Source organism: Macaca fascicularis, chromosome 5 (assembly GCF_037993035.2).
Source record: "Macaca fascicularis isolate 582-1 chromosome 5, T2T-MFA8v1.1".
Lineage (NCBI taxonomy): Eukaryota > Metazoa > Chordata > Mammalia > Primates > Cercopithecidae > Macaca > Macaca fascicularis.
Genome location: NC_088379.1, coordinates 24780079 through 24805594, shown reverse-complemented (window position 1 = coordinate 24805594; position 25516 = coordinate 24780079). Strand labels below are relative to the sequence as shown.

General features: G+C 48.5%; 1 protein-coding gene across 4 annotated transcripts; it reads right to left on the bottom strand.

Moving 5' to 3' along the window:
• Positions 1-44: 44 nt before the first annotated feature.
• On the bottom strand, positions 45-23393 carry SLC34A2 (solute carrier family 34 member 2). Of its 4 annotated transcripts, none has more exons than XM_005554615.5 (13): positions 23354-23393; positions 16594-16708; positions 16361-16498; positions 14847-14975; positions 12624-12767; positions 10924-11035; positions 9149-9344; positions 8161-8256; positions 7269-7389; positions 5666-5833; positions 4486-4602; positions 4269-4393; positions 45-2689 (listed from the first exon to the last, which is right to left on the bottom strand). In XM_005554615.5, exons 2-13 carry the CDS (start codon positions 16703-16705, stop codon positions 2075-2077), a joined length of 2073 nt encoding a protein of 690 aa, XP_005554672.3. In that variant the 5' UTR covers positions 16706-16708; positions 23354-23393; the 3' UTR covers positions 45-2074. The 4 variants fall into 4 exon arrangements, with proteins under 4 accessions (XP_005554672.3, XP_005554673.3, XP_005554674.3 ...); XM_005554616.5 differs by having other exon boundaries at positions 16361-16495; XM_005554617.5 differs by having other exon boundaries at positions 16663-16708.
• Between the last annotated feature and the right edge of the window lie 2123 nt (positions 23394-25516).

Below are 25516 nucleotides of genomic sequence, written 5' to 3'. Positions count from 1 at the left end.
CCAAGGAGGTCCCCATTTCCCTGTAATTAAAAACAACACACTCCTTTTGGGTTTGATTATTTTATTTATCCCTTCCCACAACCAGTAAAAAAAAAAAAAAATTACAATCAGGCCTGGTGTGGTGGCTCACGCCTGTCATCTCAGCACTTTGGAAGGCTGAGGAGGGCGGATTGCTTGAGCTCAGGAGTTTGAGACCAGCCTGAGCAATACAGTGAGACCCGGTCTCAAAATTATTATACAATCAATGCAAGTACAAAGATTCAATTTTTAAAAATCACCGGAGTACAAAGATGGCCACAGCCCCCGCCCGGGTTTAACTTACGTATATACAGAGTGGGTGGGGCGGGCATGGCCACAGAGGTGGTATTACAAAATATACAAAGTGGTTTCTTTCTTTACATTTCATAGAAGAACCCTGCCTCATTTCCAAATGAGAGCACTAGGAGCACAAATCATCCAGACCGTTTACCATATAACTTATGAAAAATGCTGTACAGGGGTGTGACTATAAATATCGAGTATTCGGCTCTGGTTGGGAATTGGTATCTACAAGGGGGGGGGCGGTCAGGGGAGGACTGTCTGATATCCTGACCTGCTGGGGTGGTGGAGAAGCTGGGATGGGGGAGGCCCCAGTCTTGCCACACAGCTACACCCACTCCTCCTTTCCTAGATAAGGCTGGAGCTCACTGGCCGGGAAGAATTGGAATGGCTGAGGGTGGGGCGGGGGCAGTCGTGTAATAAGGCAGGAGGCTGTGGAAGGCACAGAGAAGGCATCTAGGATGAGAAGGAGCACACCCCTTTGACCCGGGGACATACCTGTGCTAGACTGTACTCAGTGATCCCAGTTCACTGGGCAGTCCAGTTGGGTACAGCTTTCCCCAAAAATCTGGAGTTTTACAGGCATGGAAAGAGGACAACTAATCAAAGCCCATCTACGGGAAAATGGAAAAATGTTTGGAAAGAGATTCCAGTGGGTGGGTGCATGGAAAGAAGGAAGTAAACCCCGCAAGTCATCTTGCACAGAAAGTGAGGAAGCAGAGAGAGGGAGAGAGCTATTCCAGGCGCAGATACTCCCTGGGTTTCAAGGTGGCAGCATGCAGGCTATGAGCCTGGAGAACTTGCACGTTTTATTTCAAAAGATCCAACAGGGAAGGTTTTTGTTATCTGACCAAGAGAGGAGCATTAGGCTTTAGCCACAATGCTTTTTAATTTGGCTTCTTAGTTTGCTAAATTAAGAACCTGAGGCCCTTTTGGCAGATAAACCATATCCCCTGAATGCTATGCTACCCATTCCCCACTTTCTTCTCCTCCATCTGCCCCACTCTCTCTGTCTCTTAGGAAGACAAGAGCAGCAGGTGAGCACGTGTATCCAGCCTGAACTCTCTGTAGTTCAGGTGTGGCTCCCATTCCTGAAGCATGAGGACAAGGACACTCAAGTGAACTGCTTGGACTAGCACACCTGCCCACGTGAGGAAACCCTGACGGGGAATGTGGGGAGTAGTAGAAAGTGGGATAGACCCACACCTGTAGTCTGCAGTTTCCAAACAATGACACTATGTCCCCTGACCCGGGCTGATCTGGGGCAAGGAGGTCATGGAGCTGCTGCTCTTGGTTGCCAGACTTTGGTTTAAAAAAAAGGGAGAGGCCTGAGCTTCATAGTCACGGAGAATACACTTCCTTATCTTAGAGAGCCTCTCATACATTCCTTCCCTGGGCCTTTTCTTTCTGAAGATGGTTTTTGAGTCTGAAAACAGGTTCTACTGACCAACCCAGCCAGATGCAGGATTAGACCCCCGTCCAGCCAGGTGCATTCTCTAATTCTCTTTAGGTACCGTCCTGTGCCTTCCTGGAGTAAAAGACTACTGAGTGACCAGGGGCGGGAACAAAAGTGCCCTGCAGGCCTATCCACCAAGCCAAAGGGAATCGAGTTAGGTAGGACTGCACCAATTTCATTCGCTAATGGGGAACAAATCTCCTCGAGGTGGTGAAAGGGTGCAGGGTGCAGAAGTGGGAGAGAGGAGAGCATGCAAAACTCAAGGCCCATCCCCCCACCTCTGACGATCCGGGCCTCCCCCTACAAGGCTGTGCATTCGGTCTTTGAGTCTGGGGCATGGACCTCACCCTGAGCCTCTCTGCTAATGGTTATGTTATCAAAGGTCTCAGGGGCCTTGACAGGGACACCCTGCGCCTCCTGCCCCTCCTCCAAGTCCTGGCAGCACTTGCTGCAGCGGCAGCACTTGGGGCAGCCACACAGCAAGCAGCACACGCGGCAGCACACGCGGCAGCAGCAGCAGCAGGGCATCTGGAAAGGGCCGGTGAACTTGGAGATGACAGCGTCCCAGGGCTTTAGCGAGTGCATGCACAGTGGCAGGAAGTTCCAGTTCTGGAGTTTCTTGGGCAGGACGCGTGGACAGCGGGACTGCAGGAGTCGGAGGCACAGTACCAGGATGATGATGAAGACGACGGGAACCCCGACGCCCACCAGCACCGGCCAGCCGGCCAACGAGAGGCCAAACACCGTCAGCGGGATCAGGAAGAAGAAGATGATCAGGTAGAAGACGGCGAACCAGCGATACTTGGCAGAGATGTTGCCCAGCCCCTTGGCCATGCGGATGGGCAGACGAGTGAACGGGATCGGGTACCACAGTAAGATGCCGGAGATGTTGAAGAAAAAGTGGCACAGGGCGATCTGCAACACAAGAGGTTGGACAGGTGAGGGCCTGTTGCCTAATGGGGGTGGCAGTAGGGAGGAGGGGACGGGGGAGGTAAGCTAGCAGGCATCACAGGTAGCACAGTCTCGGGCCTTCCAGGCCTTCCTTGTCTTTGCGGTTCAGCCCAGAGGGTACCTGGTTTCCATGAGGACCTACTACATGTCTGGGAGGGCCAGGAGCACTCAACTGTGCATTAGCTCAATCCTCAAAAAACACTCTACAGAGTGTCAATCATTATTTCTTGACATGAGATAATGGAGGCTCCTCAACTCCCACAGGTGGGAGATGGAAGAGGTGGAAATTCACATCCTGGGAGCCTGGCTCCAGAGGCCAGGCGCTTAGTCACTTTTCCAAGGCTGCCAAGGTGCAAAGTACCATGCCCAGGCTATGAACCAGCACTGTCCAATACACTAGCCGCATGTCCACACTGAGATTTGCTTTAAGTATGAAATACACACTAGATTTCAAAGACTTAGTCCCAGAAAAGAACAATGTCAAATATCTCAATTTTTGACAGACTGATTACATGTTAAAGTGATAATGGTTTAAATCAAGCACATTATTGAAGAATGAATCTGCCTGTTTCTACTTTTAAAAATGTATCTGCTAAAATCTTTTAGGATGACATATGTGGTTAATTTATATTATATGCTTGAATTTCTATTTCTGTTGCATAGATTGCTTTCCCTCATCAGATCTTTATAGTAATCCTAATGAGATAGGGGTTATATCCTCCATCTTTCACATGAGGGAATTGACACTCAGGTTAGATCACTTGCCAAAGGTCATTTGGGATGTAAATGGTGAGATAAGAATTCAAATCTCAGGCTGGGCGCAGTGGCTCACGCCTGTTATCCCAGCACTTTGGGAGGCCAAGGCAAGTGCATCATGAGGTCCGGAGTTCAAGACCAGCCTGGCCAACGTAGTGAAGCCCCGTCTCTACTAAAAATACAAAAAAATCAGTCAGGCGTGGTGGCAGGTGCCTGTAATCGCAGCTACTCGGGAGGCTGAGGCAGGAGAATCACTTGAATCCGGGAGGCGGAGGTTGCAGTGAGTGGAGATCACGCCACTGCACTCCAGCCTGGGAAATAGTGCGAGACTGTCTCAAAAAAATAAAATAAAATAAAATAAAATAAAATAAAATAAAATAAAATAAAACAAATAAATTCAAATCCCAAAGGTCTTGCACAAAGTAACCTAGATGGTCCACGCCAAGGAGTTCTCCTAATTGTAAAGTTCCCCACAGGAGGCAGTGAGGAGATGGGAGGTGGTGGCTGTGCTTCTTAAGTACCCTTTCTACATCTATATCAAGGGGCCACCCCACTTCTGCTGAAACCACCACCAGTTATGGGAGTCTTACTGCCTGTCTCAGAACTGATAGTTTTGATTGTTCTCATATCAAGGTCCTGAAAACTTTACCTGTGGCTTCCCCTCCACATATCAGTTCCATCTTTTGGACAGCACAGAGAAAAAGCCTGGCTCTTGTTAGAGACCAGTTTGCAAGACCATGTGTGGTCCCACCCCCAGGGCCCCTGCCCCGGGGCCCCGAGTCCTCACCTGGAGTGAACTCCTCAATGTATTGCCAGGGCTGGCTAAGGCGGCCAGGATGGCGGTGGTGGTGGTGCCGATGTTGGAGCCCAGCGTGAGTGGATAAGCCCTCTCAATGGTTATCACTCCGATTCCTTGGGGGGGATACAAACACAAACACATCAGCCCCATGGGATGACAGGAAATGGCAGTGGTGGCCAGAGCGAGAAGCTCAGGAATAACTCACCAATCAGGGGAGTCAAGGCCGACGTGAACACAGAGCTGCTCTGCACGATGAAGGTCATGCCTGCCCCGACGAGGATGGCCAGGTAGCCAGTCAACCACGCAAACGGAAAGGGGAAATCTGGAAGACAGAAGGAAGATATGTCATGGCCTCTCTGGAGAAGGAATGGGCTGATGGCCTAGGGCAGGGGCTGGGCTTACAGGTAAGGTTGTACAGGCACCTCCTCATCCTATATATGGTCTCAGATTACAGAGTTGAGTTTTAGAATCCAGTTTCATTCCCCATTGTCTTTTGCTCCACATATTCAGATGGAAAAACCAAGGATGCAGGTAAGTGTTATGGAAACAAAAACACAGACTCCCTGGAGGTCAGGTTAGAAAGAGTGAACCCACCCAAGTAACCACTCTCCTTCCAGAAAGGGCTGAGAGCATGCTTCCTCCCCTGCCCTGGCCTCCCATTAGCACCCACATTCAACCTTCAACCTTCATGTCCGCCTTAAGGAGCATCAGGAAAACACAGCAGCTTGGAACATGCCTACTAACTGAGTCCTCCACCCAACCAGCACCAGATCAGGCCCTGCATTTCCCACAAGCACTCAGAGTTGCTCTGTTCCCCCAAGACAACCTGGGGTGGGGGGTGAATTTTCTTGGCTACATTTAACTGAGTTGTCATGGAGTGATGATGTCATTGGCTTAGTGAGCTCTCATTGGCCAGGACACCCTACTTGGCAGGAAATCCTCTTGGCCAGCAGTCTCATTGGCCACCTCTAGATGCTGATGTATTTACACGTCACATTTCCTTCACAAGAGTGAAGGGAGGTGGGGGTGTGGGTGGACACCTGGGGTCCTTTTTCTAAGGGGTCTTGACAGAGCCAGTAAAGCCCTGAGCATACAGGAAATCCACTAGGAAGGAAGGCCTGATTCACAGTTCTCCAGATAGGAACTCCTTCTCAGGACCTTGCCAACATGCAATGGAAGCTTGGGCCTGCTCCCTAGACCCCACCCAGGACACCAAGAACTTTTCCACATGAATGACATCCTCACTTCTGCTGCTGATCCAATCTGAGAGAGAAACTCCATGCAGAGGCCATTGCTAGATGGGAATCTAAAGCACCCTCACACCTCATGCAGTGGCCATGATGACACCATCCCTCAAGGCCCACAAGTGAGGGCAGTGCACCTACCAGTGTTGATGGTCTTCTTGATGACAGTGGCGACCTGCCCCTTGAGCACAGAGCCCAGGATCTTGACAATCATGATCAGGCAACCACAGAGGACCAGCAGGGAGATTATGAGCAAGATGATACCCACAGCAAGATCTGGGAGGTGGAAATTCACGAAGATATGCTGGCCTAAAAAGACCACGAAGAACCTTGTCAGGAGGGCATGGAGCCACCACGGCTACAGATTGTTATTTATTCCCCCAGATCCTATCTTTTCTACGAACAGATTCCTGGTTGTTAGTTTGACATATGGCAGCCCCAAATCAAGACAGCTCTTCTCAGCCTCCTTTGCAGCAAAGGGCACCACTGAGATTATGTCATAGTCAGTGGGATCGCATGAGGCTGGAAGATCAAGTGATGACTTTAAAAATCACACAACTACTCAGGGGCAGACCCAGCCCAGTTCTGTCTCTAAAGACCATGCTGTGGATGGTCTAATTTTTTACTAATGATAAGTATGCTTTGAGGGGTTCCATGGGCAAGTCAAAGTAAGGGGCATTGCTAATTATAAAGCCCCTTCTGCATCCCCTAGATAATTCCAGCAAAACATGGTTATACGAATTAATATATAACCATTATATAGTGCCTAGAATGTGGGAGGTGGTATGTTAACTTGATTCTTTGGGGTAATCATACCTAGAGTATTAAAGTATACTGCTCAAAATTAATGTGGTGGGAGGGTGGGAAGAGAGAAGCAGAGATATACAAAAGTATATGTAAGGAGTAATTAGAATAATGAAGGGTGGCTGGGTTGGAAAAAACATTACAGCTTGTTAATAATCAGAGCATCATGCAAGCTCACTGTCTGTTCAAGCGCTATAGCCCCAGTGCCCTGAAATGGGGCCCGCTGTACAGTGGGGACTAATTGAGCGAATACATCTGTTCTATGTGGGTCCCACATCTTCCTTCAAATCTGGTTGTCATCTCCCTAAAGTTATTTTATTTTGACACAAGCTACCTCCCTGTTGCCCAGGCTGGAGGGCAGTGGTGCGATCTTGGCTCACTGCAACCACTGCCTCCTGGGGTTCAAACAATTCTCATGCCTCAGTCTCCAAAGTAGCTGGAATTATAGACTTGTGCCACCATGCCTGCCTAATTTTTTTGTATTATTTGTAGTAGAAACAGGGTTTCACCATGTTGGCCAGGCTGGTCTCGAACCCCTGGCCTCAAGTGATCGGCCCACCTTGTCTTCCCCAAAGTGCTGGGATTATAGTCATGAGACACCATGCCTGGCCCCTAGAGTTATTGACTAAAGGAGTCTGAACAAAGCACGTACAGGAAACCCTATAGAATCTGTTGGGCTTTTCTGAGGTGGTGTGGAGCTGGCAAAGGAAATGGACTCCAAGTTCCAGTTTTGCCCTTGCTGTGGGACCTTGGGCCTGTCACCTCAGTTCCTAAGCCATAGTTTCCTCTGCTGTGAAAGCGTGTGGCTCCTGCTTGATGTAGGGCAGGTGCTTAGTGACTCCTACTGTCCTTGTCTTCACTTATTGGGACTTCACACAGATAAATACGTCACCCCCAGACAACACCTGTCATAGCGGCCAATCCACTGAGCTCCACTCACATTTGGCGATGTTCTCCTTGTAGGTCACGTTCTTCATGGTCCAGATTTGGATGCCATCCGTCCAACAGAGGGAAGGGGAGGTGCAGTTAGCCATTGAGGGAACAGTGACATTCATCTGGGTCTGGATGACAAACATGACAAATGCCCACAACGTTGGCTTTTAGTGGGGAATGGAAGGCAATGGCGGGGGTGGGAATGAACGGGCACAGACACCACACACGGTGCATGTAGTGTGGTCCCAACAGAACAGTTCCTTTCTCTCGAAGACTTATTTGTCACCTTTATTAGAAATCTCTTAGAATAACTGAGGACAACTGAAATCAGCCTTCACCATTTAAAAACATCTAGTTTGTTTATTTTAGTCTCCAGTCTTTAGCACCCCACAAAAAAAAAAATACACGTACACCCCAGAAGCAAGGGCAAGCCACAACCCAGGTGCAAAGCAGGCTGGGTAGGTTCCTGACAGAGGGCATGAATGCTCTGGGCCCAAGCAGGGGGAATACTCTGGAAGACTCTGGAAAGTAAGAGAGACGATACTTGCTGCCAACACCCATAGGGCGTGCTGGACTATTTCCTTCCACAAGTCCCTCCAAAAATGAGAACAGAATGGCAGGCAGAGCTAAGTCTTGTCCAAGAGGCATGGAAATAACAAATCAGGAATAATGTATCCCCGGGATGGGGCAAAAGGGAGTCTGTCTGTCCTACTGTTTACCTGCATTCAGCATTCATTCAGGGACTTGTTTTCTAAAGGCATTCACTGGTCACTTTTGATTTTTCAGGGGCTCCCAATATTTCTTTCCTCTGACTTTCTATTTAAATTCCTTGAAGGCAAGATTTGGCTTAATGCTGAGATGCAAAGGTTCACCCACCCGGGAATATCTTGGAAACGTACCATGTTGGTAAAAGTTTTGCACCAAATCTTGACAAGACTCTTGTTTTTTGCGGTTTCATCGTTCATTGCAATTTGGCTGATAACTTTTTTATCCAACTGTGGAAACAGTAGACAGGAGACCATCAGTACATCCTCAGAACCGATTTAGGACACAAACCCAGGGGGTTGCAGTGAGAGGGGCTCTAAGGAGATAAATGTGACTGTGAGCCCCCAGAGAGGCAAAGTGGGGCTCGCTCTATCTGCAGAGGCACTGATATCTAGGGAATAGGCAGTAGATAGTTTCTGGATGACTGAATGGCCAAGAAAACCAGTAAGAGTGAAATCACAAGGTCCTAGCAAGGACCCAGGGAGAAGGGGCTGAGATGACTCTAGGCAGGAAAGGGTAGAACATACTTTATTAAGTCCACCGGTGTTGAGGACAGCAGTGGGAACAAAGTGGTCTCAAGTGTCCAGTCTTAAGAAGCACCTCCACCCCAATAAAGGTGGCATATCATGGAAGTCAAAGTAACCGTCAAGGTCACTCTATTAGGTGGTCCTAAAATTCTGCCTCACTTGGCCTTTTCCAGAGGCAGCTACAGAGTAGTGTTTATTCATCCATTTATTTTTTAAAAACAATCTCACTTTGTCACCCAGGCTGGAGTGCAATGGCACAATTCTCAGCTCACTGCAGCCTCAACCTCCCGGGGTTCAGGCAATCCTCCTGCCTCAGGCCCCCACCTAGCTGGGACTACAGGTGCACGCCACCATGCCCAGCTAATGTTTTGTATTTTAGTAGAGATGGGGTTATGCCATGTTGGCCAGGCTGGTCTTGGATTCCTGACCTCAAGCAATCTACCCACCTCGGCCTCCCAAAGGGCTGGGAAAACAAGGGTGAGCCACTGTGCCAGGACCAGAATAGTGTTGTAGACACTCTATATCTGTCCGCTTAGGTTGGGGATGTTGTGGATAGGAAATTTGTCTCTTTCTCTCTCTGAAGGAGCCAAGTTACCTGGACAATGAGCTTTGTGAAGGGCTTAGTGATGACTTTCAGAAGATCGGGTGCATCTTCTCCATTCTTGAAGTGGAAGCTCTCCACTATAAGCTGGGTTACGACCTCAAGGTAATGGGTGGCCACCTCCACAGGCAACAGCACCAACACGGAGAGCCAGTTGAAGAAGTCATGGACAGTGGCTCCTGCAAAAGCTCTATGGGAGGGAAAGCCCAACAGCCAGATTAGTCACTAAGCAAGTGGGCACCATGTGAGGTGGGCCATTACCTGTGTCATCTGCCACCCTCTGCTAGGTGTCACCTACGGAAGTGTGCACATGTATGCAATCTCATTTCTGTTCTCTCATAGCAATCCCCAAAGTGGCTGGTAGCTATATCCCCATTGGCCAGATGAGGAAGCTGCGGGCCAGCAAGCATGTTACGGCTGGAATAATTAGCTCAGCAATTACTGCTTCGAAGAATTGCATCAAGGGCACTTTTGTATCATGTATATTGAAGCCCACCTTCTTTTGGAAAGGTGGGGACCAGTATGAAGGCAACCAAAGCCCTCTATGAGGAATTTTCAATTGTTCCAAACACGTAGAAGTCATAAATCCCCAAAGCAATTTTTAAAAATTTAACTTAAAAAGACCTCCACGCAACTGAATTCTTAAACTTTTTTTTTTTTTTTTAAAGATCTTGAAAGTGATGAAACATGAATAGTTTCCACGGGAAACAAGGCTAAAATATTTTGCATCCATCTGAGGAGGTTCAAAGATTCCTGCTCGATTCCATCTTATCTCCAGATTTTAAAAACTCTGTTTGGATGTTGTCTTCAATGAAACAGCTTCCCTTTAAAAAAAAAAAACTGAAGGAAAAAAAAAAAAAAAAAAAAAACCTAGCTAGAAGAGGCTGAGAAACACTTAATTTTCACATTAACCTTTTTGAAAGAAAAGAGTTTCCAACTGTCTACTTGCTCTATTTTCAGATTTTATGCATGCCAGAAACTACATTTTGTTTTTTATTAACTTGTAAGTGAAGAACAAAGAAAAGGTGGAATGGGTTGAGCTGACCGAAAGTGGAAGTTTTAATAAGTTATAATTATGACCAAACAAAACAATATTTATTTATTAATTTTTTTTCTTTTTTTTTTTTGAGATGGAGTCTCGCTGTGTCACCCAGGCTGGAGCACAGTGGCGTGATCTCGACTCACTGCAACCTCCACCTCCTGGGTTCAAGAGATTCTCCTGCCTCAGCCTCCAGAGTAGCTGGGACTACAGACACTTGCCACCATGGCTGGATAATTTTTGTATTTTTAGTAGAGATGGGGTTTCACCATGTTGGTCAGGCTCCTGACCTCAGGCGATCCGCCCACCTTGGCCTCCCAGAGTGCTGGCATTACAGGCATGAGCCACCACCCCCAGTCCTAATAAATTCTACTCTTCTAACTGGCCTTGTTTCAATTCTGCCACCCAGCGGCTAAGTTTCTAGCTAGAGTTTGCATTTATTTAGCGAACTCAATGTGCTGGGTGCTCTACCTGCTGGATTGTATATTTAATCCTATGACAACGCAGTGGTGAGAGATAATATTATCCCTGCTCTGCCGATCACGGAGCTGAGTCTAATCAGCTGGTGAGTATGTGATCCAACCCTAGCCATACCTCCCTGTGATTACTTCTAGGAACTCCAGGAATGAACCTGATAAGCATGTCATCTTTGACTGGTTAAAAGTAGTTACAACAACATGGCCGAGAACAATAGAGCTGATATCGCAAAGGCTGGTTTTGAGCCTCTTACCTTCTGAATTCACTTCGGTCTCCCACCTGCATGAGCGCAACAATAGTATTGGTGATTGACGTTCCAATGTTGGCCCCCATGATAATGGGGATGGCAGCTCGAACAGTGAGCACTAGAGTATGGAAAAGTGCCATTAGCAAGCTTAGAAAGGCAGCTTGGAGACAGGCTAAAGTGATCCATGCTGATATCCTCTAAAGAAGTAGTTTTTATCCCCTATGCAAGTGAATTCTTAAACTTTTTTTTTTTTTTTTTTTTTTTTGCACCTCACTATGCACCTCACTATGAATCTGATGAAAGTGCCTTTCTAGATTCCTCCCTCCTCCCTATTGCAGATCCAAGGCTAGCCTGAAGGAGACCCGGAGGCACCCACTGATTAAGGACTTAGGTGGAGTGCCAGGGCTTGCACGTACAGGTGAGTCAGTTGTGCATGGCACAAAGGCTCGCTTTTAAGGAAGCATCATTTTTTTCCTTCTTTTTTTTCTTTTTTTGAGACGAATCTCGCTCTGTCACCCAGGTTGGAGTGCAATGGCGCGATCTCAGCTCACTGCAACCTCTACCTCCCAGGTTCAAGCGATTCTCTTGCCTCAGCTTCCCGAGTAGCTGAGATTGGAAGCACGCACCACCACATCCAGCTAATTTTTGTATTTTTAGTACAGACAGGGTTTCACCATGTTGGTCAGGCTGGTCTCAGCCTCCCAGAGTGCTGGGATTACAGGCGTGAGCCACTGGGCCCCACCAGGAAGCATCATTTCTGTGCTAGATATCAGACACTTCATTCCAGGCAGTGTAACTTTTTCAAACAAAATCAGCATATTGCTGCACTTTTTTTGACATAAACAAGTAAAATATTTTGAAAGTGTAATACCTTTTTCTAACTGGACCGGAAACATTTTATTTTGGCTACGATGCTGGCTTGGGAAGAAAAATAGTTCTGGCCAGGGGCAGTGGCTCAGGCCTGTAATCTCAGCACTTTGGGAGGCCGAAGTGGGAGGATAACTTGAGCCCAGGAGTTTGAGACCAGCCTGGGCAACACAGTGAGACCCAAGTCTCTATTTAAAAAGAAAATAGAGAAAAGAATAATAATAATCAGTTCAAACTGGTCCCCCTCAGAGAGTCTGTCCAACCTAGCCGCAGCAATTATCAGGCAGGTACAAGTTTAGTGTGCCATCTCCCCAAGCTCAGTTGTCCCAGAGCAATTTGTGATGAGATTAGTTGTCTTTCTGCTTAGCACTGAGAGTTGCCCAGTCCCAGAGAACTAACTTTCTGCAGTGATGGAAATGTTCTGTGTCTCTACTTCTCAGTAGGGTAGCTGCCAGCCACAGGTGGCTCTTGAACACTTGAAACGTAACTAGTACAACTGAGGAACTGAATGTTATATTTTAATTTTAAATCAATTAAGGTTCAATAAAATTAATATTGCCACATGTGGCTAGTGGCCACAGGTCTGGAAAGCACAGTCCTAGAGAATTCAGAGCTGAGAACTCCAGCAGCAGGGTCTATGTCCAGATCCTGCCATTGAAATGGAAACAGGAAGTTGCCTTGGATCAAGAGGGGAACACACTGTAGCCGGGACAAGATAGCAAGACAACGGTAACAAGGCCTGGACATATTCAGCGTGAATTCCTGCCCACCCCTTCCCTCCCCCAGACAGACAGAAGAGTGTCTGGAATGCAGGTGGGCTCATGGGTGCCCTGACTCACATGAAGAGGCCACCATGCTGACAACGATGGACGTTGAGGTGCTGGAGCTCTGCACGAAGACGGTCACCAGCACCCCGATCACCAGCCCCAACAAAGGGTTGGACATAATAGAGCTGTTGCTGAAGAACTGTCCTGCCATTTTTCCTGGGGAAAAAAAACAAAAAACAATCATAACGTGATCGAGGTGGATTAGGTAGGCAATGAGTAAACAGAAGCCTCCATCCAAGGCCAGCTGGCTGTGGGTTGGAGAGTCCAGCCTCCAGTCTCCATCCCGGCAGTCACCCAAGGAATCTTGCTTCCCCATGTCTTTTCCCAGTGCTGCTGATAAGGCAGGAAACCCACTGGCTGCCCACACGTGCCTCCTGTCTCTGTCTCTCTGCCCTGGTTCTCGACCCACTGTGAGCCCCCAGTTACTCTTGTTCCTTTGCCCTGCATCCTCCCACTCTTCAAACACTCCTCGGTCAGCAAGCCCTTCCATGCTCAGGAGTCCAGCCTCAACTCTGTACTGGGACCAGTGGGTGCCAGTGAGCCTCCTGGATGTCTCTGGGGTGTATACCTAATTCAGATTTATCCTCCAAGAGTAGATCTCTCTATCCATCCTTAGCCCTAGCACCAGCCTGTAATTGAATGCTGGGAGAGTTATCCTCAAGAGTGTGCCTGAAACCATCAATGCATTCCCAAGTCCATTGTATAAAGAAGATGGAAGCCCAGAGGATGCAGATGAATTGTCCGAGATAACCAGACAGCAAAGCCCATAGCCGATGTTCCCATGGACCAGGGAGCCCAGAAACAATGTTCAGGAGGCCGGGCGCAGTGGCTCACGTCTGTAATCCCAGCACTTTGGGAGGCCGAGGCGGGCAGATCAACTGAGGTCGGTAGTTGGAGACCAGCCTGACCAACATGGAGAAACCCCGTCTCTACTTAAAACACAAAAATTAGCCAGACATGGTGGTGCATGTCTGTAATCTCAGCTACTCAGGAGGCTGAGGCAGAAGAATTGCTTGAACCCGGGAGGCGGAGGTTGCAGTGAGCCAAGATCGCGCCATTGCACTCCAGCCTGGACAACAAGAATGAAACTCTGTCTCAAAAAAAAAAAAAAAAGGCCGGGCGCGGTGGCTCAGGCGTGTAATCCCAGCACTTTGGGAGGCCGAGACGGGTGGATCACGAGGTCAGGAGATCGAGACTATCCTGGCTAACACGGTGAAACCCCGTCTCTACTAAAAAATACAAAAAACTAGCCGGGCGAGGTGGCGGGCGCCTGTAGTCCCAGCTACTCGGGAGGCTGAGGCAGGAGAATGGCGTGAACCCGGGAGGCGGAGCTTGCAGTGAGCTGAGATCCGGCCACTGCACTCCAGCCTGGGCCGAGACTCCGTCTCAAAAAAAAAAAAAAAAAAAGAAGTTTTTGCCCCTCATGTTCTCCCATGAATGCCTACCTCCCCAACTCTCCCAAGCCACACAGATGGGTTCCCAAGAGAGGCACCAAGGGTTGCAGAAATCCATGGTCCTTTGTGACACCCAGATCTGAGACTGAATCTTACTCTGCTAATTACAGGCTGTGAGTCTCAGGTCTGGTTCATGATATCTCTGTAAATGGGAGAGCTTTGGGAAAGAATGTTTGATAGAGGGCCCCCAAAAATGCCTGCACCTAGTAGACACTCAGAGTGCTGCCTGTTTGTTTCTGATGTCACCATTGAGGTACCAAGGTAACCAAGCACATGGTGACTTCACTTCCGGGTTCTCACACTGCATGGGCACACGCAGCCCTGAGGGCTGTGTAGGTAACTACAATGGATGCAGATTCCTCCAGCCCAGAGAAGGGGCTCTGTCCTTCCCCCAGCAAGGGCCCACCTTTGAAAGGGCGCTCTTTCTCATTCCAGAATTATCTCTGGTGGGGAGGATATAGGAATTCCTTGGCTAAGTTTTTATGTCAAACAACTTCCTGCCTGGGGTTTGTGGACAAACTCAACTGGCTGATAGCTTGGAATAGTCTCTAGCCCCAGTTCCTGGCCTAAGCCACCTGGGCCAAGTCATAGCCCTTTGTGTAGGCCTCGGTTTTCTCTTCTGTAACAGAAAGCATAGACTTCATAAATGATCTGAGGTGGGTTCCAGTCCTAAAACACTCGAGGAGGCTGCAGCTGGAGAGGGCTTGCTGAGTTTTATTCTCGGAACCACATTTCATGATAACGCCCCTCACCCCCAGACCTTTCGGTCTTTCATTCTTACCTCCAACCAGCTGGAAGGCGCTACTAAGAACATCCAGGGAGCACACAAAAAAGTAGAGAAATCCAAGAAGTAAAATCAATCTCCCAATCCCTTGGAAGACACAGAGAATCTTCCCTTTGGCGTCTCTCTCTGCAGCGGGGTGGGGTGGCGGGAGAGAGAGAAAGGCATGAAACTTTTAGCGTTGGAAACACTGAGAAGTTCGGCAATGAGCTCAGAGCTCCCCCGCCTGCCCTCCCTTCCCAGCCTGGCAGCCGTAAGTTCTTATGTCTAGCGAGGCTTACAGATGGGACGCAGCCATCGCTGTAGCTTTCAAAGCAGTTACCACTGTGGTCCATTTAGCCGAAACCCCTGGTAAAGTGCCTCTAAAGGATTTGCATTTGGGAGGAGGGGTTCAATGTGGTCTGTGACAGAAAAACCAGGCTCCATGCTCAGCTGAGCCACAGTGTCGCTGAGTGAGGCAGTTAACAGCACTCGCCACCTGCTAAGTGCAGGGTCGGAGATAATGGCTGTCACGTTCCGAACAGCAGAGTATTTTCCAGAATGCAGCTGCACAGCAGCAATCAGCCTCAATTTATGGAGGGCTTGGGGCATCATACATCCTGGGATGCTACATCGTTCATCGTTAACTACTGTTTATTCCACTGGCTTTTAAAATGGTTCCCATCTTACCCCTCCCAGCTCTTTCCTTCCTACCTCTCCTCCCCACCCCACACCCCAATCTCCTTTTTCCTCCTTGCTGTCTAGTTCACTGGCAGACCTTCTGCCCTACATACACTTGGAAATGAAACAGTGATTGTTTGCACCAGCTGTCTGGCTGCATATTTTGTTTTTCTAGAAACCTTCCCTATGTCCATATTTGGGTGAGGAGACCCCTCTGCAATCTCTCTGAGAAGAGGGGCCTTTTCTGTTTATCACTGTATCCACAGCATCTCCAAACCAGTACCTGGAAACTGTTCTCCCACAGCGAATTATAAGGAGCCAGACAATGTCCATCTTTGCTACAACCACAGTGCCGGGCACATTTGTTGAATGAATGACCCCCAATTGCTCCAACATGCTTTGACTCAACCTCAAAGATGGGAGGGTGGCCAGACACCATGGCTCATGCCTGTAATCTCAGCACTTTGGGAGGCCAAGGCGGATGGATCACAAGGTTAGAAGTTCAAGTCCAGCCTGGCCAACACGGTGAAATCCCATCTCTATTAAAAATACAAAAATTAGCCTGTAATCTCAGCTACTCGGGAGGCTGAGGCAGGATAATTGCTTGAACCCACGAGGCAGAGGTTGCACTGAGCCAATATCGCACCATTGCACTCCAGCCTGGGCGACAGAGCAAGACTCTGTCTCAAAAAAAAAAAAAAAAAAAGACGGGAGGGTGACATCCCTAGCCAGGACCCCTGCTTCAAGGGCATCAGAACAATGAAAAGGGGGGAGGGACACGAGGATGGTGACACTGTGAACCACAGGAGGTTTCCTGTTTCCTTCCTGAATGTCTCAGCTGGCTTCACTCTTACCTGACCACTGGATCCCCGAGTCCTGAAGCGTGGGTAGGTTCCAGGGGTCGTCCACCTCAGTGGGCTCCTCTATCAGTGTAGCCGTGGAGTAGGTCGGCAGAAGTTCAAACTTGGTTACAGGTACCTCAGTGTTATCTGCTGAAACAAGCAAAAGGGGTCATGAGGAATCAGACCTGGGTGTCCTGCAGACCCCTCACAAGAGGCCGATCTGCAGACAAACGAGCGACACTTACTTTTGTTGGTCTCTTTGCTTTTATCAGGGGTGATGGGTTGCTGACTTGTAGCCCCTTCGAGGTACTTACTGGGGTTGGGCTGGGCATCTCCCAATTCAGGCCAGGGAGCCATGGTCTGTGGATGAGAAAACAGTTTAAAGCAGCAGTCATGGAAAGGAGGCGCACCGAGATGCTATAAGAGGAAGAATCATCAGTTGCAAAGCGTCTACTGGGTGGGGGGTTCGGGGGGAGGCGGCAGCAAAAGAAAGGGAAGGATTTCATACTTATGCCCCCTAAGTGTGGCATCTTAAGCGCCATATTTCAGTCCTCTGTGGTTCCGCCTCACTCACCCGGTCACTAAAGCAAACTACTTCTTACAATGTTGAGTTAGCTGCACGCACCACCTTTAATCTCCTAAACTTGTTTTTGTCTTGACTCTCTCCTTCAGTCAAAAGCAGGGAGCAACGGGTGCCGTGGCTCATGCCTGTAATCCCAGCACTTTGGGAGGCTGAGACAGGTGGATCGCCTAAGGTCAGGAGTTCGAGACCAACCTTGCCAACATGGCAACTAAAAATACAAAAATTAGCCAGCGTGGTGGCGCATGCCTGTAGTCCCAGCTACTCGGGAGGCTGAGACAGGAGAATCGCTTGAACCTGGGAGGCCTGGGAGGCAGAGGTTGCGGTGAGCCGAGATTGCGCCATTGCACTCCTGCCTGGGTGACAGGAGTGAAACTCCATCTCAAAAAAAAAAAAAAAAAAAAAAAAAAAAAAGGCAGGGTGCAAGCCCATTCATCTTTGTTGTCTCATAGCATACCAAATCCTCACAACCCTTCAATGGCACTCCATCTACTTCTTATATCAAGACAAGTGCACTGCAGATCTATGCAAAACCTTGTCCGGTGAAATATAACAGATTTATACAACTTAGTGTGTATGTGAATATATATGCAGGGGCCAGGCGAGGTGGCTCAGGCCTGTAACCCCAGCACGTTAGGAGGCCAAGGTGGGTGGGTTTGAGACCAGAAGTTTGAGACCAGCCTGGGCAACATGTCAAAACCCTGTCTCTACTAAAAAGACAAAAATTAGCAGGGGGTGGGTGCCTGTAATCCCAGCTACTTAGGAGGCTGAGGCATGAGAATTGCTTGAACCTGGGAGGTAGAGGTTATAGTGAACTGAGATCATGCCACTGTGCTCCAGCATGGGGGATACAGAGCGAGTCTCTGTTTCAAAAAAAAAAAAAAATATATATATATATATATATATGCAAGTGTTTGTATACCATCTGCGTGTTTTACCTACCAGCCAGGGCTTCTGTGAAAAGTGTGATGGACCTGGTTTTAAAATCCAGCAGTGCCGCCTATTAGTGGGTGTGTATTTAGGCAAGTCCCTTTATGCCTCTGAGCATAAACTGCCAGTTTATCCATCTATAAAATGGAACAGTTCTTGCAGGGTTATGAGACTAATGGTGAAATTAAAAGTCTAGAAAGTGACTGGCATTGAGGAGGCATCCAATAAATAGCAGCAATTATTACTATGTCATGTTGTCTGGATTAATCATCCTTTGTTAGAACCACATTCTTTTCAGCCTTCATAAAAGACCTTCCTACAATCCATTTTCTTCACAAAGCCTTTCTCAGTTACAAGGCACTTGACACACCTCACATTCCAGTCCTTGCAGTCCTTTTTCTTTGACACTAGACAATTAGTCCTTGTCCATTAGACACAGCAGTCCAAAGGACTGGAAAAAGGCAATTCACAGAAAAGGAACAAATGGCTAAAATGCCCATTAAAAAAGAAGCAATCCAAGATGGGTGCAGTGGCTCACGCCTGTAATCCCAGCACTTTGGGAGGCCGAGGCGGGTGAATCATCTGAGGTCAGGAGTTCGAGATCAGCCTGGACAACATGGTGGAACCCCGTCTCTACTAAAGATACAAAATTAGCCAGGCGTGGTGGCGCATGCCTGTAATCCCAGCTACTCAGGAGGCTGAGGCAGGAGAATCACTTGAATCTGGGAGGCAGAGGTTGCAGTGAGCCGAGATCACACCATTGCAACCCAGTCTGGGCAAGAAGTGTGAAACTCCATCTCAAAACAAAAAAAAGGAAGCAATCCAATATATTCAAACTAAAACAGTGACAACTATCAAAGTAGCAAAAAGAATTTAAGTTTATTATGCTGTGCTGGAAAAGATGTTATGAGTTGAACACTGCTAGAAGCTCCGGAAAAGTTAGCAAACTGTCCAAAGTGTCTTACGTTCATCACACATCTGTGACCCAGTCATTTCACTCTAGGAATCAGGAAGCTAGGAATATTTGCTCTCAGAAATACCTAATCTGCAGTGATCGCCTCTTCCAAGAGGGCTTTCTAGAGCGTGAGTCCACCTGACCCCTTTCCTCTTCAACCTATTTCCTGCTTACCAGACTGCAAAGCCTACCAAAAAGGAGACTTTGTCTTGTTCATTACTTCATCTTCAAGGTCTTAAGCTCTGCCGGGCGTATTTACGACAGAATGAATGGGATGTAGACCAGAAAGATATTTGCTGCTCTATCATTTACAGTGTTAAAAAATAAAATAAAAAAAAGAGAAATTACTCCTTCTAACTATAGTATGTCCATACGTTGTAAGAGTATGCTATTAAAAAGGTTATACTGCATCAGTAAAACCATAGGAAAATGCTTTAGATAAACCGTGAATCTAAAGCACTTCTTTTTCCCATTCACAGCATCATCTCAACAAGGCAGACAAGATCCAGAAATGTTCTCTGGGGTTAAAGTGGGTGGTGAGACTGTGGGTGATTTTTTAAATTTTCTTCTAAAATTTTCAAATTCTTTTAAATGATGCAACTCAACCCCTAAACCCACAAAGGTAAGATGGCTCAGTCATACCTGGAGAGAGGGAATCACAATGGAGGGGGTGCTGGTTCTGCAGAGGCCTGCCTCTGACTACATGCAACCCTGAGCCACTCTGAGCTTCAGTTTCATCATTTCAAAAATGGGGACAATACCATCTCGCTTACTGAGCTGTTATGAGGACTAATTGGTTAATAAGTGTGGGTGAGGCTACAGCATGGTTCCTGGCAGAATAAACACTCAGAACTCTTGTTTATTCTTCATGACACAATGTGGAAATGCACTGTGTCACGAACAATAAACAAGAGTGTTTATTATGTGGAAATGCATTGTGGGTGCACTGTGTGTACCCTACACCATAAGCTCTTCATCTCCAATGTTCAGCACGGTAGTGAATTTCAGTCAATATTTGAATAAATGAACCCAAAGCCTTCATGGGAGAAAGATGCTAACATTTGTTTTGTGGCAGGGGAGTGTCCTATGCAGTTTGTGACCTCATTAAATCTAATAAGGAAGGAGTTTTTCTTCTCAGTGTACAGACAAAGAAACTGAGGCACAGAGAAACAAAGAAGCTTGCCCCCAGCTACCTGGAGCTGGTGTCAGGATATGAACCCAAGACTGCTGGCTCCAAAGCCAGAAGCTTTTCCATAGATCTCACAGCGAGGGGCAAAGGTGGGAGGAGGAATTCTCCAGCCCTCAAAGCACCAGGGCACCCAAGGACCTTAGGTCTAGGCACATTGAGGGCTCTGAGTGTTTTCGGATAGCTAGCTAGATTGGCATGTCTACAGGTCACTCCCACGTGGTCATTCAGATGCTGGAAATGCCCACCCAAGAATGTTGCAATGGCTGAGCAGGAGCATGTGGTTGGGGCTGCGGGGAGGAGGGCGGGACGGGGGCGGGTATTACATGGTGCAGGCAGAGAATGTACCCTGGAGCTCTGAGCCCCTCTGAAGCCTTTCTCCTACCCTCATAGACCTGGCGTAACCACTGCCTTGTTTTCTCCCAGCCTTCCCAAGGCCTCACTCCAGCACATTCTTGCCACCTACCAGAAGCAGCAGAGGAAGGGAGAAGTCATCATTTGGAAGCTTTTTACTAAAGCCCAGGGAGGGGCTCCCCTGCTGCCCACACTGGCCTCTATAACTGAGCTGCCTGTGTGCCTCACCCTCTTGGCTCCACTTCCTGTCCCACATGGGCACCCACTGCCAGAAAGAGCTCTTATACTTTCTCAAAGACCCAGGAGAGGAACTTTCTTGACTCGTCTCAGACTTGGGAAGCAGGGGAATGTAGGGCACCTGGCAATCACCCAACCCCTACATTCACATTGTTTGGGCTTCTCCAACCAAGGCCTGTTCCGGGGCCCCTTGTATTCAGAGCAGCAGTCAAGGCCATCTGAAGAAATGGAGAGAAGAGGAAGCCCAGGGCAGTGGTCCTGTGAGGAACCAGGACATGGACACACAGTCTCCCACCAGATGGTGGCCTTCACCAGCACAGGGAGTAGAGTACGGCCACTGTATCCACAGCACATAGGACAGTGCCAGGCACATGGTAGCCAGCAGTGTTTATTAAGGACTTTGTGCCTGGCACTTGCAAATTGGTGCACAAATTTACTCACAGCATTTCATGTATCTATGTAAACTAGAGTCTCCTTTAGAATGAACAGTATCCTCGTTCTAAAGAGGGAAAACCTGAGCCGCAGAGAAGGTAATTGCTTCAAATCACATAGGCACCAAACACTGCAGAGATAAGTTCAACCTTATGCAGGCCAATGTTCTCAGGATGCCCAGGAAAACTTTCTTGTACTTTGAAAGAATGACTCCGTGCTTCAAACATTCCCAAGAGGGTGATGGCTCTTTTTTCTCTGCTTCCCTTACAGCCATCACAAGGAACAATCACCCCTACAGGCTAAGGATGGTGGCTCACACTTGTAATCCCAGTACTCTGGTAGGCCAAAGTGGGAGAGTCCCTTGAACCTGTGAGTTTGCAACCAGCTTGGACAACATAGCGAGACCCTGTCCCTACATTACTGCTAATAATAATCTCTTCAAGGACACAGTGGTGGTAGTGATGAGAGGAGTCAAAGAAGCAATTGGCCTGGGCCTCACATGGCTAGATAACTTCAGTTTACATTATTGATGTCACACACTAATAAAATTTTAAAGACATTTATTCTATCACTTTAAACTTCGGCCATATCACCAAACCTCACCCTCACCATGCACTATCAATTTGTATTTTTGGCATCTTAAAATAAATCCTGTAAATAACTTGTAACTATATCAGTTATGCTGCATTGTATTGGGGGGGAGGTTAAAGCAGTTAAATTTGTAAATATAAACATCTTAAACATACCACAATCTTTTTATAGCCCTCTTTTTGTACCTTTGCATTTTTAAAATTCACTGAGATGAATAAATTCCCTTGGATGTCCTGATTGCTCCCTGCTGTCCCCAGAATGGAAGTGGGGGTGTGGGTGAGGATGGAGGGATGGAAGATGCCTGAAACTGGTTATTAAAGCCCAGTTTATTCCAAAGCACTCTGATTCTGAGAGGCTGTTTTCCTCATTACATTGAATTCGGGCTATTTTTGTGTCCCCTTTGTGTCTAACAGCAACAATCAGAAGCCCATCTTCATACCACAGGGCACTTGCTTCAGTGAGACGGTTGAACAATCTGGGAGAGTTTTGGATGGGGCAATTTGTTTAGTATCCAATCCTTTTACAAAGCACGCCCTTCTTATCACCCATTTCCCAAATTACAAAAGCAGAGAAGATCATGATCAGCTGGCATGGGACAAAAGAAGCAGTCTTTTTTATTTTCATTTTTTTTTTAAACAATCTGAAACAATGGCCACTCCCACAGGCACAGTTTTCCAAGAATACCCAACCCAGGACAAGTTAAAGAACTGCCAGCACACAAGGGAAGAAGGAAAAAGGAAAGAAGGACAAGGCCCAGAGCCATCAGGGCTAACACATAAACCTCCTGGGGCACCTGAACAGGAAGAGCGGACTCGGAGTGATGAAATCCATAAGCTGCTTCCATGAAATTAACATGTTTGAGAAAGGGACCTCCTCAAAGAAAACGAGATTCCAACTCTCCTCAGCGCAGTGCGAGCCACCCGTGGCAGGCATCGCTCCACAGAACGTGAACTACCTCCATGCCATGCAGCCCCCTACTTTCTGGCCTGAGGATGCGCAGTCCCCGAAGCCAACCACTTCTGTGCACATCTCCTTGTAAGTCATCTCCCCAGCCTGCTCACCCATTTCTGGCTTGGAAAACAGAAATTGTGGGCTTTGCTCCCCAAGACAGCTGAAGGACGGACCCTTTGCTGATGGCCACGGGCCCTAATAGAAACAAACTAAGGCTGTCTCCTAGGTACCCTAAATAACTGTAAACAAGCACTGTAGCACGTGGAAGTCACACTTGGGTGGGGGGCAGTGTCGCATCACCAGGCAGCCACCACAAACCTAGAATTTTCATGTTCCTGAGCTGTCGCATTCCCCTTCTTATAAAGGGTGGAAGACGGCAGCCCAGGGGCTCACAGGGACTAGCGTTAAGTCACATAGCTAGTTGGTGACCCAGCCACAAAGAGCCTAGCCATCCTGATTCCTGGGTGGAGCCTTCTATCCCCTGGGCCTTTCTCTTCCAAACCACGACTCTCAAAACAGTGATCATTTTAGAATCCGCAAGTGTGGTTGATTAATAACACTGTCAATAGTAAGAGTGTAGCAGTAAGAGCTGTAACAAAATCAGTAACCGTGACATTAAGAAGAAAACAGCTTGAACATTGTGAAAAGCTTTGTTTTTTTTTTTCACTTCTGTGGCCCAAAGCCAGCCAAGTTCCTTGAAGTCAGCATCGAGGGGTATTTACAAGAATTAAGTGAATCATAGTCCTTGAAAGAGCCAGGAAGCGCCCCTGCCCCGGCGGCGGTACTCACCAGCGCTCCCTCCGCAGGTGCTGGGCTGGAGGCGGCGGCCAGGTGGAGCGCAGCGCCCCGGGTATATATGGCGAAGGTGTTGCGCAAAGAGGCCGGCGGCCGCTGTCATCACGCCCCTCGCACATTCCAGGACCGCCTGCCGCCGCCGCCGGGGCACTGCCTACCTGCCGCCTTAATGAGCCCATCGAGACTTCGCCCGCTGCGCGGAGAAGACGGGCGGCCAACCAAGCTGCCGAGAGAAAAGCTCCGACTGGCCCCGCCGCGCGAAAGGGGCCGAACGGCCCCGAACGGCCCCGCGCCCCTTGGCGCCCCGTGCGCCCTAGCCTGGCTGGTGCGCGCCCTCTCCCGCCCCGACTCGGTCCGCACGAGATTCCCGCAAGTGCGGGCTAGCGAAGCTCCCCCGCTCCTGCCTTCTCCTCAAGAACTTGAACCTCCTAGTCTAGTTCCTGTGAGGCTGAGGAGGTCAGAGATGTGAAGACACACATAAAAACCAGTTGGAAAGTCAAGGATAAAGCTGTCAGAAACCAAGCCTGGATTGTTCGGCTTTATCAGCCTGTAGGGAGCTCTCTGCCTTGGGAGTCTGGGCTCTAGGTTCGCAATGGGAAAGGCTGGGACCGTCAGGCTGAGGAAAGGGAAGGGGGCTGTTATCACCGCTCGGTCCTAAGCCTGCTGCAGACATCCTGCTCTGCCTTGTGTCACCTGCGTGTGTATACAACAGTTCTCCAAACCGCTGTGAGATAGGATGTGTCCCAGGGAGAGTGCACCCCCGTGCTTATCGCAACAGCTTGCCCCAGTTCTGTGCCGGGCACTGCTGGGAGGGGCTGTCTCCAATGTGCACACGAAAGCCTTCCCTGGGGCTTAGAGTGGCTCCCTTTCTAGCTGAGGTTTAAGGGGTTAGGGGACATGATACAATTACCCAGGATTTGCTAAGCAGGAAGAAAACCCGCGGCTTGTTCTGAAACCCAGACCCTCTCCTCTGCTACACTCTCCTGGTTTTATAGTGGAGCAAAGTGAGGCTTGGCGAGCTCACTCGTTGCCCAGCTCCTCACAACAGCCGAAGCGCCCTATTGGAATCAGCTGGTTTCATTCCAACACCGAGTTCTCACCACTGTGCAAGGGGAAGGAGTCGGGAGCACAACTTCCAGAAACCACAGAGCCTGGAGCTCTCTGGGGCTGGTGTTGGCCGTGGTTAAGCACACTGACTCTGGGCCCAAACTCCGGGAAATCAGTTCCCTGTTCTGCCCTTGCTTTCCCTGGCTCTGTTTGCTCATATGCAAACTGGGAATAATGGTCCCTGTTAGAGTAAAATGAGCTAAAATATGTAAAGAATGTGGAATGGTACTTGGCATATAAATAGTATTCAGTGCGAGTTAACCATGATCGTTTACACAGGGAACCTCTGGTGTTGGGAGAAGATGGGTGGGAAGCCTTGATTAGACTCATCTGGAACCTTCACTGGAGAAATCAAATCGGCTTGGGTTGCTGTTATTAGAGGGATGATGGTTTTGCTAGCGGGTGTTGGCCTTCAAATCCAGCTCTCAGACCGTGATCAAGCAGTACCTTTGCAATAAGCAGCTTCTAAAGCAGAGTCCAGTGACGACAGGAATCCCCTGGCACCTGTTCACCAAGCTCAGCTCTGCCTCCAGACCTGGGCAAGGCGGACTGCAGACACCACTTGGGTTTTCAGTGAGAAAGGCTTCTATTGCCAGGGTGCAGAGGAGGAAGGGTGCTGCACACACTGCTCTCGGTGAACTTGACCCGGATTCGGCAAAGCCTGGCTCTTAGTTCGTGTCCTGCTCTGCCCGGTGCTTGGAGGTTCACAGGAACAGGTCTTTTTTTTTTTTTTTTTTTTTTTTTTTTTTGAGACGGAGTCTCGCTCTGTCGCCCAGGCTGGAGTGCAGTGGCCGGATCTCAGCTCACTGCAAGCTCCGCCTCCCAGGTTCACGCCATTCTCCTGCCTCAGCCTCCGGAGTAGCTGGGACTACAGGCGCCCGGCTAGTTTGTTTGTTTGTTTTTTTTTTTGTATTTTTTAGTAGAGACGGGGTTTCACCGTGTTAGCCAGGATGGTCTCGATCTCCTGACCTCGTGATCCACCCGTCTCGGCCTCCCAAAGTGCTGGGATTACAGGCTTGAGCCACCGCGCCCGGCCAGGAACAGGTCTTA

What these genes read in the sequence shown, in the direction of transcription:
- SLC34A2 (XM_005554615.5), bottom strand. Translation starts at nt 16,705, where the DNA reads ATGGCTCCCTGGCCTGAATTGGGAGATGCCCAGCCCAACCCCAGTAAG. An exon ending in CGCCTTCCAGCTGGTTGGAG is followed by an intron (nt 12,768 to 14,846) that starts GTAAGAATGAAA and finishes TTTTTTCCCCAG; the next exon opens with GAAAAATGGCAGGACAGTTC. An exon ending in GCAAAACTTTTACCAACATG is followed by an intron (nt 7,390 to 8,160) that starts GTACGTTTCCAA and finishes TTTGTCATCCAG; the next exon opens with ACCCAGATGAATGTCACTGT.